Raw genomic sequence first — 18,266 nt, forward strand, 5'->3', positions numbered from 1 at the left:
TTCTGTGTATGTTTTATACAATTTGAGTTGAAGTGCTACTAGTAACACCAGATACCAAGTGTTTAATAATTTTTCTTTTTTAAAGTGATTCATTAAAAATGATAGGTAGCTCTGCCGGTGTGGCTCAGTGGTTGGGTGTGGACCTATGAATGAAGAGGTCACGGTTGTATTCCAGATCAGGGCAAATGCTAGGGTTGCGGGCTCAATCCCCAGTGGGGGGTGTGCAGGAGACAGCCAATCAATGATTCTCTCTCATCATCAATGGTTCTGTCTCTCTCCCCCTCTTCCTTCCTCTCTGGCATTGATAAAATTATATATTTTTTAAATGATAGTTTGGGATTATACTACTGATACATCTTCAAAAACCTTCTCTATATAGCCTAGAACCCTACTAACACTTGGCACTTTTAGGTACTCCTACCTGAAAATGTCTTAAAATAGGGAAACAGCATGTCCTGTTGATAATATGAAAAAACAGTCAGGCATTCCATCTTGTTATTTAATAATGTTAGCTTTATTATTATAATAGAATACAGTATGACATAAAATTAAGAGCTTTTGCTAAACGCTGTAAAGCAATACATGCATCTGCGATAAACAACCTCAATTCATCTTAGGTTTTATTGCCACTTCACTGCACTAATGTGCAATAAACATTCAGTGTCATCTTTAAAAACATTCCTGGTAATAAACAGGAACTGTCCTCTTTAAGAGCATAACTTTATATTCAAGGAAGACTTACCTAGTATTACATGGTTTAGCAAAGCACTGTAGAAAAGCTACATAGAATTATTTGTCTTCCATAAATTATGTAATCAATTAATACAATAGAATATTATCCACATATACTAACAAACTAAGAAATGAGAGAAATGCCATCATTGCATAGCAGGAAGCTGACTAATAAGAAATATTCACATCTAATGAGCAAACTACAGACCAAACGTTAGTCATGACGAGTCTGGAAGATAAAATACTCTTAATAAACACATTAGATTGACACAGAAAAATAACAAGATAAACAGTAACATAGAAGTTAGAGCCATATTTTACTTTATTTTCTATACATGATATCTACACACGATACCAGAGGATGAACACCCTTGCTTCAGCCTTTATTGGCCTAGCTCATGGAATTTCGGCAGGACCAAATCAAACAATAAAGCACATTTAAAAAGAAAACCAGAGTTTGTTTAGGAAAACACAGTGTATTTTCCTACATCATTGGATAGCAGCTTTTTGAGAAAGACATAGCTCCAACCCTGGGTATGGACCCGACTGTCTCATTTGGCAATTCGGCTGACAGGCTTATGTTGTGGTACCCTAAATGTGTTGCTTAGACCATGAACTGTGGATTCTGGATGCTAATTTTAAATATATCTGAAACCCTATCGGACAAAAAGGAGACTTCAAAAATACCTTCTGCATAAATATTTATCTCTAAAACATCTGGGAAGTAATGAAACCGCCTAGAACTTTCATAGGGAGTATTAATGGACCTCTTGTCGTTAAAGCCCTTACATAGTATACCTACAAATATATTGCTACAGTATAAATGAAATAACATTACTCAATAAAAGCTATTTCCTGTACATTCTTTCATGAATTTTTATAGTTGGTGCTACATATGGTACAGCACATTGAAATAGTTGATATCAGCAAAGATAGCGGTAATATACAGTTGATTTTCTCGCTCTCACTAATGCTTTTCCATTTTGTTTCTGTATTACAAGAGTGTAATTTAGGGAACTGTGGCAGTACTGGAGCAGATAGCAACTGATTTACTACTGTACGCCAGACAGCAGTTTGCAATTATAAGCTTTCTCTACGTAAATGAACTTTATGCCCATATATTTGAAGTTCCACCTGATTCCTGCAAGCTGTTCTAATCTTAAATGCAGGCTCTAAAGGTATTTCCATAGCACTTAACAACATTCTAACAGCTAAGAGCGGTGAGTCTTACACACTATTTTAAGAACACAACCTTAAAAAAAAAAGTAAAAAATGTACAATCTCATGCTGTATATGTACATAGATAATTTATATATTCTATTTTTGTTCACTAGTCATAAATTTCAATCTAAAGCTTTTAATGTATGGTATATAAAATACATTCAACAATTCTAGAGCTTGCAAAATATTTTTGCCCCTCTAAAACATCTTTATAAAGGGAATGAAGTGTTTTATGGAACACATGTGCTATCTGTAAATAGGCATGATGAGAAAGGGAATATTTTTTAATTATTTTATTTAATTTTCAAATTTTGGGGCTGTTATTGAGTATTAATGTTTTTGTTAAAATGATTCTTCATCAAGTCCAGAGATAAAAGTGGAGGTGATAGTGAAAATAGCCTGTGTAGAACATTTCTCTCCTTTGGACAAAATGTGCTCTACAAGGAGGAACTGCTCCTCTATGAATTTTAAAATAGCACTTAGCAACAAAATAGCATGTTAGGCATTTATAACAGGAGAAAGAATGGGGGAACTTAGCTTTGGAAACAAAAATATTGAAGTTATCCATCGGTTTAAAAACCAAAACAAAAATGTAAGCATACCATAGTTTGTGCAATAAAGATATAGATTCTTTGAAAATTTTCTTCATTAAACATTTATAATTTTCTTTTCTTTTAAACACCTTCACATAAAAATATTTTTGACATATATAGTATCTTCTTTGTTTAGAATATTTGGAAATATATATCTACAAATTATCTAGAGTTATAGTTGTTTTATTTTTCTTCTACTTTACCTCCTATCTTGGGAACTGTGTCCCCCTTCTTCCCTCTCCCTTTCGTTCTGTCTCCTTCCATTGTGATTGTTTTTGCTCTCTCGTTCTCACTCTCAGAATCCTGTCTCTCAGCTGTATTCTCTGCTCTGCTCTGCACTGCTGGACAGGGGTGTGTTCTTGTAGGAATTATGGAAATAAGGGAACCCTCAAATTCTTTAAGACAGAGGCAATAAAGCAGATGGGAATTACCGCGTTGAGAACAGAAAGCAATTTCCGTTGCAGAGGACTGAACAGCAGAATGTGAATAAAAGGACCTACTTATGCGGGGTGGGGGCTTTGAGCTGAGGCTCTCTGTTTAAATAGGTAGCCCAGTAAACCAAGTTGAAGATTCCAAATAGCAGCGGGAAGGCTATTCTTGACAGGCGGTCAATTTTGCTGACACTGTTAAAGGTTTTCTTGGGTTCTGGAGGTTTGACTTCTGGTTTGGCTTCTTTTGGTTCTATGGTCGCGCTCTTAGCAATGGTAGCTAAACCAGGGTCACCCCTGGCCATGTTAGGGGTGTAGCTGGTTGCTGTCGGAGCGTAAGTGTTGTTTTTCTTCATAAGAGGATCCTTCACTTTCTTTGGCTATAAAAAAGAAAGAGTAAAAACAGTTTGTTCGGTAAACTGTGAGATAAGCATGCTTATAAGTTGCTGAGTAAAAGTGACCTTCATTTTGGATCCTAAATCTGTGCTTTATTTAAAAATCTAAGAACTGTAATTTATGACTGTATTTTTGAGGTAAATTAAAATTGCAGATACCCGTATCCAGTCATAAGATTGACAATTTGGGAGATATAATGTGCAGCATGGTGATTATAGCTTATAAGACTGTATCATATATTTGAATGTTACTAAGAGAATAGATGTTAAATGCTTTCACTACAGAATGAAATGGTAACTATACAATGAGTGGAGATGATAACTAATGCTACGGTGGTAATCAATTCACAATATCTATATGTATCAAAGCAATCCCACTGTACACCTTAAACTTACCCAATGACATGTGTCAATTAATTATATCTTGGTAAAGCTGGAAAAATGCTGACACAATATTTTCCAGACTTTCCTGTCAAGAGCCGTGCTCTATTTCCGCACCCGTTGAGTCTAGAATGGACTTGTGACTTTGGACAGAGTGATGCTGTTGCACTGTAGGAGCCTAACTTCCAGAGGCTTTGCAACCTCAGCCTTGACCTTCTACAAACATGCCACTGCCGCATGAAGAAGCCTGGACCAGACTACTGAGTGACAGAGACCAGGTGAGAGACACAGCCAGCATCAGGCCCCAGACCTGTGAGAGAGGCCACTGTGGGTCTTCTCGCCCTGGTGGAGCCTGCAGTTAACTGCAACCCTGTGAGTGAGCCCAGGTTAGACTAATGGGATTACCCCCGGGCTGTTCTCAGCCCCAAATGCTTGGTTGTTATTTTAGGATCTATACCTTGCCACTGCCAGGTGGTTTGTTTTGCAGCAATAAGTTGCTGAGCCAGTTAGTATTACTTGCTCCTTCTCCCCAGGCTTCAGGTGGGCAAATGATAAAGCAGAATTATTGAGAATATATCCAGAATTCAATTCTTGTGCAATGTTAGTTGCTCATCAATGACGTCTATGCAACAATTGACAAGTGCAGCATTTCTTAGGGTTTCTGTCATGTAGACATTGCCAAAAAATTGAGTAGATCCTTGACTATAGCTGAGTGGCCCAATACAATTGCCAATAGCCACATGTGGCTACTGAGCAATAAAATGTAGCTAGTCTGATTAGATACATGCTGAGAGTATAAAATCACATAGTATTTTGAAGACCTAGTGTGAAAGAAAGAATGAAATCTATCTCAATAATCTTGTATAGTTTCCATGTTGTAAAGATAATATTTTTATATATGGGCTAAAGTATATTATTAAACTTAATTCCACTGGCTTATACCTAAAAAATAAAGCTACTAGAAAATTTCAAAGTACATATCCAGCTGATGTTTGCAACGTACTTATATTTCTGCTGGACAGCGATAGTCTAAAAGAATGGTTTTCATTCTTTTTTGTACAGTAATTTACTAGTAACATTTTTTTTTAAAGTGCAGTGGCTTGGACACAGTCTCATATTTTGATTAGGATTTCTCAAGATTTGAGCCTGGTTATTGATGTCGCAAAAACTTAGCCATCGATGAGAACCTAAACTTGAACCACCAGATGCAGTACTCTCTGAATAATTTTTATTTTTAAATTATTCAATCAGAATAAATTATTACTTCTAGAAGACCTGATGCTTTTCACTAGACACAATAGTTAGGAATTTTAACAGGTAAATTAATTTATTTTCCAGCTATGTGCCCTGTATGCTACTTTTTTTTTCCTCTCCAAATCCTTAAGCTATTTTGAGACTTAAAAACAAATATATTATGATTTTTTCCAGTGTTACTCCATTAAAATAAGGCCACTTTCTCCAAATATACACTCATTTTTCAGTGAAGGCTGAGTTGCTTAAGCTTTATGAGGAAGAACAGAAATTTCCATAATTAAGTGGAAGTGATTCTCTCTGAATGTAGTCCAAATGACTACAGGTCAGGAAGAGATTATGATTTATTTCAACATCGTTAAAGAGCCAAATTGACCTTATGTTGAGTTCATTTCTTTAAAAATGAGAGTTTTAATATTATAGATACATTAAACAGCTTGTTATGCCCTTTAGATAACATGTATAATGTACTCTGGTGTTGAAGAGAGGCCAAGGGTTCCTGTGTAACCAAAACTTGTTGAGTGACAGACATCCTATTAGGCAAACTGAAAGAAATAATCTTCTAAAGAAAAAGTTCATGGAGATGTCATCTTTTCCTGCTTCAATTTATCATAACTCCACTACTAAAAATTCTCAAATTAAGTGTTGTTGTTGCATTTTTGCAACATCATGTTGAATAGAATATTTAGAAATAACTGTTTGGTTTATCAGGAAATACTAATTTCTGAAAATATTGAGCTCCCCCACGTTCTTTAAGAAGTTGGCATTTCTTCCAGCAATTAACCATAGAAGGATGGGTTATAAGCAGGCTGCTGTATGCTCATTGGATAATGTGATGACCCTGTGGGAAAGTTCTTTTGAATTTTAAATTGCACCTTGTTAAGGGCTGGAAATTTAACTCTCCTGGAAACATTAACCTAGTATCAGAAAAAATATATTCTTCTTCATCTCTGAATGTCAAGATGAGACCTAGATTAGAATAAGCAAATCAAACTGTCAGAGCCTGCGGGAAGATTTTTACAGAAGCATAAATAACTTATAGAAAATATTGTCTATTTAATGAGGATGATTGATGTAAATGTAGATGTATTATTACATATAGATGTATTGCAGTACATACATATATACTCACTAGTATGGACTAAAGATTGATAGAGATTAAAATATTTTCTTTGAGACATAGCACTTGAAAGACTAATATAGGGGTCAGAATGGGATAAATAACAATCAGAACTATGAGCTCACCAATGCCTCAACCAAAATTCCGTGGTCTCCATAAAAATTCCCATTCATCTAACCACTAGTCAGTAACAGCTGATACTTAGGAGCCAGAATCGGAAAGATGTTGGCCTCTCACAGCATGCAAAGAAAGTAATACGCTAGAAAAGCAACTTTCCTAATGCTTGCACCTCACTTTCACTGTATGTCACCCATGTTTGCATATCACTCATCCTGAATAATTTCAGTAGAATATGTCAGTAATTCTAAGATGTACATTTAAAAATGTTTCACAGCTCTGTCTCTGGGCTATGTCTTACAATTCTCAGTGTTTTAGGATAACCTGTCTCCTGGGTTGGCTCTCTCTCCTTCAGGCTGCCCTTCTGGTCTAGGACAAAGGGAGCCATGGATGACAAAGGCACATATTTGACTTAACTTTGTCTCCACCTTCTTGGCCCTCTCTCCAGCTGACATATGCAGTCCCTGTATCTTGTCTCTTCTCTCTACTCAACCTGAGTCAAAGTTCTTGGTTTGCAAATTCAAAGAATGTTTATACTGGGCAAGAAGGTTTCAAGGCAGGCTGGATTTTCAGGGCCTGCTTCTGGTCCACTTTGGCTATGATAGTACATCCTGGGCAGAACCCTTTTGCTTTTACTTATGTAGCGCACTGGGATGTTGAACTGACTCATCTGTTGCTGAGGGGTAAATCTAAAAGAATTTTACCTTAACAGCATATTTTCTTTCAGTTGTATTTGATCATAGAGCTGTATTTTCAGGAACCATCACAAGGAGATAGCATTCAATGGAGTGGAATTCGGGGGAAACTGCTGAAGAGTGAATCCTCCTAGATTATTCTAGAGGTCTTACAGCCTCTGTCTCTGACTTGCCCTTCTTCCTACTGTCCCCAGACTCACTTGCATTTTGATATATTTTTTCCTTCAAAAATTAGAAGTAGAAATAGCCTCTCTGTTTTCAAATCCACTCTCAAATAGGTTCTGAGTGATATTCTCTGTCTCTCTTTTTCTTTCTTTCTTTTCTTTCTTTTATTTTTGTTTTGTTTTGTTTTGTTTTGTTTTGTTTTGTTTTGTTTTGTTTTGTTTTGTTTTGGTTAATCCTCACCTCAGGGTATTTTTCCATTGGTTTTTATGGAGAGTAGAAGAGAGAGGGGGAAAGATAGAGAGAAACATTGATGTGAGAGAAACATATCAATTGGTTCCTTTCTGCACGAGCTCCAACCAGGGCCCAGGCCAGGGAAGAGCCTGCAACCAAGGTACATGCCCTTGACCAGAATCGAACCTGGAGCCGTTTGGTCTACAGGCCAATGTTCTATCCACTGAGCCAAACTGGCTAGGGCTGAGTGATATTCTTGACTTGATAGTTTTCTACATTTTTCTGTGATTTCTCTGTGTTATGACCCGTAAAGCAAGCCTCTATTTTGGAAAGAGAAAATGTTTCCTGCCCTTTGCTTCACTGATAATTGGAAATAATGCATTTTTCAAACACAGTTAAATTGAGGCAGTATAGTAATTATGTTTATAACCAAAGGGATTAGGTTTAAAAAGTAACCAAAATCCTATGATTTTCAAGTTATAAAAAGTATAATGCTATGTGTAAGTTTATTTGCTCCTAATGTCAGGCTTGTTAAAACTCTTCTAAGATCAATTGAAGCAATAGAAAAGCATATTTGAGTAGAAATATTAATTTTTGTCTCCTTTATCTTCTGCATCTACTCTGCACATCTGTCCATTCAACTTTCTTTAACAAGAATTAAATTATCATAGCACTTAATCATTGATGATATAAGAATTGCAATCCTCATTAACCACTCTCTGCATTCTTCATCCATTTCCACAAGTCCAAACATGCCATCTAATATGTTTAAAAAGACATATTAGTGCTATACCACAGGGGATATTAATGCATTTACCTTTTCTGGAACCACGCTTTTGCCATCCCAGGCATAACCTCTCTTGGTGAAATAGTTTACTGTGGCGAATTCAATCAGAGCGGAGAACACAAAGGCATAGCACACTGCGATAAACCAATCCATAGCAGTTGCATAAGCCACCTTAGGGAGTGAATTCCTGGCACTGATGCTCAAAGTTGTCATGGTGAGCACAGTTGTTACTCCTGTAAAGAAAGAAATTAAGTGAATTTGTCAATTGCTACTACACAATGGCATCACTGGATGTCATGCTACTTATACAGAGGGAGAGCCACAGTACCCCAGAGTATAAGTTTTCTTGTTCATCACATTTTGGTCTGGAATGGATGAGTTTTAATTTAATCCCAGTGTAGTTTGCAGTTGATGGAATGGCAATTTGAAGGGGATCTCTTCTAGGGATAAACTACTTTGCTGTTGAGCTGTTAATAAAATAGCGAACTTTTTAAAATGGGCATCTTGAATGTGATGTCCTGGTTAGAAAAGGAAATAACATTCTCTCACTTTCTCCAACTCTTTGAAATAGAAAGCATAGATCACTATCTCTGATCCACAAGAAAGCTCTGAATCCTCAGCTCTGTTTGGTATTCTCCCTGTGTACCCCAAATCTATAAACCGAGAAGATAACAGTGTATTGATGATTGATAAGTGATAGATACCTAAATTATCTTCAGATAATACTTTGTTACATTATTAACTCTTCTGTTTTTATACTATTTTTTGTGCTGATTTTGAAGTAGCCACTCTTTTGAAGAAATTCCTGAAATAAGTTGCATTAACTTGCCTGAGGTAATACATTTCAGAAGGAGCAAAGCCAAAATGTAAACACATTTTGAGATTTAAATGTCCGCAATCTTTTCTTTCCTGTTACTGCTGCCCCAATGCCGTCTTTAAGTCAGTTGTTTTTAGTTAATTTATATAATTATATGAGTTGGTATGTGAATAATGATATCCATTAATGTTCATTTAACAAATTAATATTACCAGCCTACTAAATATAACGCACTGTATAGTTAGTCTGTTGCAAGGTTCAGTATAAACCATTTGAGAAGTATTTAAAAATTCACATAATCCAGTAAGGATGACTCAGGCTGCATGATGTGGAAAAATCATGACCTGTTCCAATGACTACTCTCAACCTGACCACTTAGCTCCATGACCTGAGTAAGTGAATTAACTCCTAGGGACCTCAGTCTTCATGTCTGTGGAGGCATGACTGAAACTTCATTCCTTGACTGTCTATATCATCGTTGAAGTTCTGAGAGGAAAATTTCCACACAATCATTCACAAGATTATTTGAGGATAAAATGTAGTAATATGTACAAACATTTTAAAGATGTAAATAAATTATTGCCATAGAAGATGCTATCTTCCAATGGGTCTAAAATTAATACCTATAATTCCCCCCATTTGATGACTTTTCAGAGAATTGGTAGGACTACAGAGATGGGGGTGGCTAATTTTTGTGAACTGCTTTAAACCATCCAGTATTTCCTAGTTTTCCATGAATGTCAAGGTACATAATCTTGGCAACTATTTTAGAAAGTGATAGGATTAAGAAGGAACACTGAGACTTTTATCAAGTCATAGTTATTACTTTGAACTTTGATGGTGTTACAGAAAGTTCTGGGGCCTTGTCTATATTACCTAACCAACAAATGGTTTAAAGAATATTGGCTGGAAAACAGCCCTCAAATGTACATGTTGATATTAACTTGAGAAAATAGCAAGGTAACTTAAATACCAGTAACTAGGAAACAGAGCAACCCAGTTTTAAATCTCAGTTCTATAATTGCTGGGTGACCTTGGGAAAATTGCCTCACAATTCAGAGCTTCTGCCTCATTCTTTAAAAATAATTATTTCTTTGCAAATTAATTTCAATAAGTCTAACTCAGAGGAATGTGTGACTATTAAATACAATACAGTAGTAAAGTGTTTAGCACTTAGCCTGATATTTACTTAGGGCAAGATTAATTACTTATCATTATTGACAAATACAGTCCTTTTGGATAAATTCATGCTATAGTGAATTCATTTCTTTAATTTTGTGAGTTTTGGTTTATGTAAGCAGCATAAGGAATTCAGGAGTAGGTGTTCTTAAATCAAATGCATGCATAAATTAAAAGCAGTGAAGAATAGCATAAAGAGGTGTGTGTGTGTGTGTGTGTGTGTGTGTGTGTGTGTGTGTGTGTTCTTATAATTCCTGCTATAGGGGAGGGGAAAAGAACAAAAGTGTTTTGAGCATCTCTTAAGTTCCAAGTACTAAGCCAGACAATTTACGTATTTTATTTTTATCACTTAATCTTTTAAACAGTATAATTTGACATTAATTGTATTCACATTTTATTGGCAACTGAAGCTTAGAAAAACAGATTAAAATTAAAACTTGACTCTGTCTGGCAGCAAAATTCCATGACCACATTTCCTCCAAATGTGAGCATGGAAGGTCAAAAATATGATATTGATATTTTAAGACATAAAACAGGCTTCAGCTTTGTTATATAGTCTGGGTTGCCTTTTAGTTGTTATAAATTACAACTTTTTTTATTTTTATTCTTGTATTTCTTTAAATACCCATGACCCTCTCAGGCATCTTACACAGCTCAGAGAAATATGCTGAGTTCAGACAAAAAAGGAATAGAAACATGTGTACTAAATAAATGTTAAGAGGCTAAAGGTCTTAGAAAATTGTATTTATGATTTTATTGAACTTGAAACATTAGAAATATAAAACTTGATAGACAGAAATACTTGCCACAACTAAGGTTATACATAGGTAGTTATGTTCAGCAAAAAGTCATGAGTTGTTGAAAGTGTTAAAAGCAAGGTTTTTAAAAATAAATGGATAAGTATTTTTTTTAAAAAAAGCAAAGTTTTTCATTTATAAAACAGTCCAAAATGTTTTAGAAAGTTTCCAAACTGGAAGGATCAGATATGTTGGGGTAAAGGGAAAATGACATTAAAAAACGTATTTTTTACTGTAATGCTGGATTCATTCTACATAAAATATAATGAAATATCTTATGTGTTCTAATTAAAAAAAATTCTTGTGGGAAAAAAGGGGCTCAAATTACATATGCACACAGAAGCTAGTGTCTTCATTTCTAACAAGTAGTGTCAAAGCTGGTTAATATTGACAAATGGTGATAAGGAATGTTTGGAGTGATCGCCTTTGCTTGGTAGCTGACTCTTTCTGGATCTTGATTTAGTTGTGTTCTTAGGTTATTGGCAGAACAAAGATTTGGTGGTTTCCAACCTAGAAGCACCTTGCACCATTCAGAAGGGAATAGTCTTTTCTGGGCACTTGGAGTAGAGTCTTGCTTCTTTTCTGAGATAACTGACTTTCTCATACCTTGCATATTATTGGAGGATCTTTGCATATGAATGATCCCCAATTTAGATTTTAAGCTTCTTAAGGCTTTTATTCTGTAGTTAAGGGTCTTAAATATAGCATTGTGCCTAGCTGATATTTCTGGAATGAACCTTGGTACCCACACCTTTCACCAATGAATATATGGTTGTTATTTACAAACAAATGATGTTGCCCACAAGAACCCCATCCCATGTCTTGTCATTGCAACAGGGTATCCCACTGGTGGGGGTACAGCATGTCATTAAGGGCACAGACTGGGGATCTAAGGGTGTGTGTCTTTCTCCACACTCCTTCACCTCATAGCTTCTGACCTTGAGCAGGTGACTTAATCTCCAGTTTCTTAGCTTTCTTATTTCTAACACAAGGATAATAATAGTACACAGGCTTTACTTTTTAGTGTTAAATAAGATAGTGTAGGGATTTTTTTTTCCATAGAATAGAGTCTGCAATAAAAACACCCAGTAAATAATGATTATGATTCTATTATTATTCAAATTTTAAGCTCCAAGTTATAACCTTCATGAGGGGAGTGGTTTATGTTAAGGTCACTGCTGTATTCTATGTCTAGCACATAGTAGACTTCAAATAAAAATTACTGAGTGAAGGAGTGAAGGAATGAATCAATAAGTTCATGGTTATGGAATATTTTGCTTACATCAGTCTAAAAAGTATAATTAAGGTAGTATAACACTTTTTATGAAGTGCAAATTTCTTAAATAATAAATTAGGGAATGACTTTTCCTATTAGTAAAAGGTTATTACCCTTTAAGCAGTTTTCCATTAGCTTGCCTTAACTTGAAGCATCTAGGGCATTTTGATAGAAAAAATGCATATTTGTAACTTCAGAAGTGCACTTATAGGTAAATGAAGTGTTCCTGTACTCTCATATGATACGGTTATTAATGCTCTCTACCTATGTAAGGAAACCCTGCTTTCATATATGTAAAGAAATACTTCTGCAGGTATTTTTTTACATTATAAAAAATACACAGGTATATGATTATGTAATCTGAAAGTAGGCTTTAAATATTAACGTTTCTGTGCATGTGTGTATGTGTGTGCGCGCACGCGTGTGTGTTTTCATCTAGTATGAATGACTTTATGCCTGCTTCATTCCAGTTGGTCTCCCAAAATATCAGATCAAATGTTTATTAATCCCATCGATTTACATGCACTGAAGCAGCTTGCTATTTAGGGCAATACTTTTTAATTAATAAACAGTTTATATTGTACTAACTTCTTATTTTAACATACAATTATTTTTTCATTCTATTTGCACTATCACCCAAATAACTTGCCCTCCAAACCCTTGCATGCATGTTTTGCTTGTTACTTACCAAAGACGGTCCTTGCTGGTACAGACTCTCTGTTGAGCCAGAAGGAGACTTGGGACAGAATGACGGTCATTATGCATGGCAGGTATGTTTGAATAACAAAATAGCCAATCTTTCTTTTCAGGTGGAAATGAGTGGTCATAACAACATATTCTCCTAGAGGGTGAAACAGACAGTAACTTTGAACAATTTGACCTTGAAAAAAAGTTAATTTCTGAGGTTTTCCATCAGCAACAAAGACCTGGAGGTTAGACACATCCTTTCTCCAGGTGATACCTAGTTCCTGAAGAGGAAAGCCTTTATCCAGGAAAGAGAAAAAAAGACACTTTAATAACATGACAAAATGGCTCTGAGGATGAGATTGATATGCCAAGGATGTCACCTATAGTCTTACATCCTTATCCTGGTACATACATCTAAGACATATCTTTCTTATAATATCAGAAAAATGATATGTGTCTTTACATATACTTCATTATCATCTTTTGTTGTGCACAGTATGCCATTTTGGGAAAATTCTTCAAAGAATATGATTTTGGTGTTCTGAAGAGCAATTATTTGACATTATATTTGTTTTATAAACAACTTCCTTACTAAAAAATTAGAATAGGAGAATTTCAGATCTTTTAAAATCATCTTCCTAAATTAAACAAAATCTAGGTTTTGGCATGAAATATTTGAAAAAGGAAAAAAGAAGGCAGCCAAATCAAAATCATGTTGTAATAATTTAAAAAGGAAGGAAAAACAACAACAAAAATGGTCTCCTAAATTGGATTAAAACAATATGTCTATATATTAAGTGTTTATGCACTAAGCATATCAAATTCTTTTCCTCTAACTCAACAGTCTAGAAGAATTGTAATTCAAATATTCTTGTACATCATGTAACCCTGAGGGAAGCTTGTAAGTTAGATGTGATAATATTTCTGTTACATTACAATACAAAATTAAGGGGAGTAGAAAAATAGAAGCAGGGATTTAATTTTGTAAAGCAGAATCGAGTGTTTGTGTAGACCTGGCCTCCATTCTTTGCTTTCTCAACTGTTAGTTACTTGAAGGGTAAATACCTTGCTTAACCTCTTTGACTTTTTCTCATTTGGTCAATTAAAATGATAGTGTTTACTTCATTATTCCTAAGATGCTGTGAGGATAAAATTAAATGATGGAAGTGAGAGTATTTTTTAAACAGTGGGAGTCACTTGAAGATTTACAGTGTAAAGATAAAAGATTAGAAATGCATTCTCTCTAGCTCAAGAGATAAACCATTCACTTTTCAACAAAATTGTAGTGAGCATTGATTCCATGTACAGCTATCATTTTTTCTTCCAAGTATTCAAAAGTTAGTATTTTCTGAAAATACTACCTTTTTAAGAGGAATGAGATATTAAAAATATCATTGGCAGAGTGGTTGGTGATTATAGTTTTAGGCCAATTAGCCTTTTTGGACCCATCTTGTTATCTGAGCTATGAGTAGGTTGACCAGGTAACTATAGAAGTTTCCCTTCCTCACCCCCTAATTTTCACATTTTATGGTTATAATTATTTCTCTGAATATCATGCACTAGGCTGTGTGAGTGGCCCTCAGGTTCCTTTGATGAATGTTAATCACCGTTGTTGCTCCCCGGTCAGGGAAGATAGTTCAGTTCCTCATTTATTTTGACTGTGTAACCCTAGCTCAATGCATCCTTAAATCAACTCATCCACAGGAAACTGGAAAGAGGACCCCACAGTTTCTCTTGGTCATCTGTTATAAGGATAAACAATAGTCATTCATGAAGAAAAGACATTTCTGTTCGGCAAAACCAATCTACATTTTCTTTGATCAAATCTGTGTGTTGACTTAGGTAAGTATGAAGACTTTGTAGCCATTATGTGTTTTTAAAAAAAGGATTACATATTATTTCATTCTTATTCTCTCTGGCCATGAAGTTATTCTTATGACTAATTGCAATTTAATTATTTTACTTCTCTGTATGTTCTTCAATCACTTTTTATAATTTTTACATGGATTCTCCTTAAATAATTACTTAGGAAGCATACTGTGGTATAGTAGAGTGGGACAGGGGCAATGCCTGGCATCTATTCCAAACTGCCTTTCCAATGCATAAAGCAGAAAAAAACTCTTCTTCTTTATGTCATCAGGTAGCTCTCTTAGACTAACTCTATCATTAATAGTAATAGCTAACATTTATTATATAAGTTTTACATGTCAGATACTCTACTAATCAGTCTGCATGCATTTTTTTTTCATTTCAGTCTCATAGTAGCTAGTGATGTACAATCTCTTATTATCTCCAAATAGTACAAAAGATAAATAGAGAAAGGTCTTGCCAAAGGTCACACAGTTAATAAGATAAAAACAGCCTTTAAACCCTCATGGTATAACTTCGGATTCCACACTCTTAAACTCTGTGCTTCATCACATTGTTACATCTCCACACATGCCTGTCTTGCCTGTTACTGGTGTGCCGGAGTATGTGGTTGACAGCACATAATTTGCAACTAGACTACCCAGGTTCAGATCCCCTGCCGTTAGCTGTAGAGAAATAGTTAAGCCTCTCTGAGCCTCAATTATGTCCCATCTGTAAATGTGGGGGATAATAATAATGTCTCCATCACTCAACTATGAGCTTCTTGAGAATAGGAACTATATGTCCTTCTCCAGGACTAAGCACAGCACATGAGAAAATAAATAAAGGAATAAGAGAATAAATGAATAACAGATAATTGTATTGGGTTTGAAAGATAATTATGTGCCTTTAAAGGTTTTGCTCTGCCAGTTGAGTAAGTGCATTTAAAACAATGTCTCTGACTCATTTTCTTCCCTAAAATATGATGGCAGACTCCAAGGAAGCGATTGCACCTCTAAAAAACCCGAGATTGGATTGAGCCTCATATATTTTGCTCCTGTGATACAGAATTGGGTATTTTGACCTACAAGAGGTCACTGGTAGTGTGTGTGTGAGTTTGTTCCCACATGAGTGTTGATTGCAGGCAAGTGGAACCACACCTTCTAACCTTCTACAAGATGATCTGAATTGATTCTCTCCCCACAGAGATTTTAAGGTGGAAAAAGATGTTCTTTATTTAATCATTGTCAAGATGTGTGTTCTTTCCTGCCATCATTCCTAGTCTTCTGGCAGAACCGGGGAGGTAATAGCACCGAATGTCATTTATCTTGATGTTTTCAGGTCTCCACTAGGAGATGTGAAATATAGGATTGCAGACCTTACAAAAGATCTTTGTTTCTTCCCACATGAGTCTATCAAGGTGGATTTTTTTGTTGTTAATCCTCACCCCAGGATCTTTTTCCATTGATTTTAAGGGAGAGTGGAAGAGAGAGGGGAAGACAGAAAGAAACATCGATGTCAGAGAAACACATTGATTGGTTGCCTCCTGCATGAGCCCCAACCAGGGCCTGGGCCTGGGAGGAGCCTGCAACCAAGGTACATGCCCTTGACCAGAATCAAACCTGGGACCTTTTGGTCTGCAGGCTGATGCTCTATCCATTGAGCCAAACCGGCTAGGGCATCCAGGTGGATTTTTGATGTGCAAAATAGACCCAGAGGAGGTGTAACTACACTTGAGTGTCATGTTGTGGAGTTGAATATGTGCATTGTACTAGACTCCTGCATTTGAGAAGTTGATCATTATTCTCCTCACCATCACCACCAATATTCATTATGGAATGACAAGAAAAAGCTCCAATTTTATACAGATAAACTTGCCCCTCTAGCACAGAATGATGACCTTTAATAGACCCAATATATGAGGTCCAGACAGCTTGGGGTTGATGAGTTAGCCACTGTCTCTCAACTATTGCCCCTCTTTGTGACTGTGCATCTTTTCTGAGTAACTAGAATGAGCTAGGCTGAATCCTTAGGAAGCCAGAGATGAAAGTGGTCTCCAGGTTAATTAGACTGAGACATCAATTTGCAGACATGAGAACTGGGGCATAGAGAAGGGATACCATGACAAGTCAGTCACTGGTGCTGGGACTAGAATGAAGGCACTCCTGCTGAGTAATGTCTGTGGCTTGTATATACTTCTATTGCATGTTTGCTGCTGCACTTGAAATACTATTTCCCTGACATCCTCCATCTTCCATTCTAATGATAATAGATGGGGAGTTTCTTGCGGAGAAGTTTTATGTCTATTATTCTAAATGACTCTAGAAGAGTGATTATTTGGCTCCCAACTAATACAGATTAACAAAATGAAAGTCAAATCCTGCAGTAATCCTTCCTTGATTATTCTAGGCTGGATTCATTTCCTTTTTATTTACTTATTGCCTCCTATATTTCAGCTACTATGGTAAATGCTAGGGACACAAAAAAACAGATGTGGTCCCTGCTCTCACAAAAATGTTAATCATGGCACTCACCACTCATTTTGATAGTTATAATGTATGTCTTTGTCTTCCCTTAGACTTCATGACAAGATTTCTGCCTTGTCTATCATCGAATCCCTATTGCCTGCCACAATATCTAGCCTATAATAGTATTCCATTTCTAAAAAGTCAACACTACTCATTTTAATATATTTTCCAACATAACATGTGAGGAGAAAAAATTTCAGTATTTTCCACATTCTGTGATATTTTTAGGACTATAGCAACAAATACCACATATCATTTTGAGCATTCATTATATAACATTGTAATCAATGTTTTATATTATCTCCTCTTTAATGCAAAATTATAGAATCCCCATTCTTAGACGAGATCAAAGTTTATAATTGGATATATGACTTTCACAAAGTCACAAAGCTTCTTCTAAGGGACAGGACTAGAAATCCAGTCCACTTCATTCTCACTACAAAACCTAAGACCTCTCCACTATGCTATATACATTTTTTAATTCATTATTTTTTAAATTTGAAATTACTTCTACATGCAATTTTAATGTTTGTAAAGCTGAGAAACAGCCTTCTCCATTTTTCAAAACAAGAAACACAAATATTTGAGCTTTTAGAGTAGCCATAGATACTTTAAAGTAAGCAAAACACAAATTCTGTTAAGCAGGGATTATCCTATAATCACAGTAAGAAATATTGACCTATTTCGTAAACATGTTCGAATGATCAGGGTCCCAATATAAAGTCTGAAATCTAAGAAAAAAAGTTTGAGGAAGAAAAAAAAAACCAGTCCCACCCTTCCTTATTACTAAGTTGTCTTTCTTTAGAAATTACAAATCAAAATGAAGAAATTAATTTAAAATTTTAAAAACATCCATAAAAGTAATTGTTGAGTCTTGCTACGCTTTCAGTAATTGAACGTAGTTAAAAATATTGGGATTGGAGGAGGTAAGTTTTACTAATTGTTAGAACCCAAATTTTATTTATAATTATATGCCCTTAGGATCACAATTAAGTTAGTCACAAAATGTATACTTGCA

At 35.5% G+C, this 18,266-nt stretch overlaps 1 protein-coding gene across 2 annotated transcripts in view; it reads right to left on the bottom strand.

Annotated features, from left to right (window-relative positions):
* Nucleotides 1–993: 993 nt before the first annotated feature.
* GABRA1 (gamma-aminobutyric acid type A receptor subunit alpha1) overlaps nt 994–18,266 on the bottom strand; it is a 50,083-nt gene continuing 32,810 nt past the window's right edge. For both annotated transcript variants that reach the window (XM_036315498.1, XM_036315499.1), the window contains exons 8-10: nt 12,874–13,026; nt 8,147–8,349; nt 994–3,354 (exon numbers count right to left, since the gene is read on the bottom strand). In XM_036315498.1, the coding sequence (XP_036171391.1) occupies nt 3,043–3,354; nt 8,147–8,349; nt 12,874–13,026 (668 nt within the window). In that variant the 3' untranslated portion in view covers nt 994–3,042. The remainder of the gene's footprint in view (nt 3,355–8,146; nt 8,350–12,873; nt 13,027–18,266) is intronic.

This window comes from Myotis myotis, unplaced genomic scaffold (genome assembly GCF_014108235.1).
Source record: "Myotis myotis isolate mMyoMyo1 unplaced genomic scaffold, mMyoMyo1.p scaffold_m19_p_6, whole genome shotgun sequence".
Taxonomy (NCBI): Eukaryota; Metazoa; Chordata; class Mammalia; order Chiroptera; family Vespertilionidae; genus Myotis; species Myotis myotis.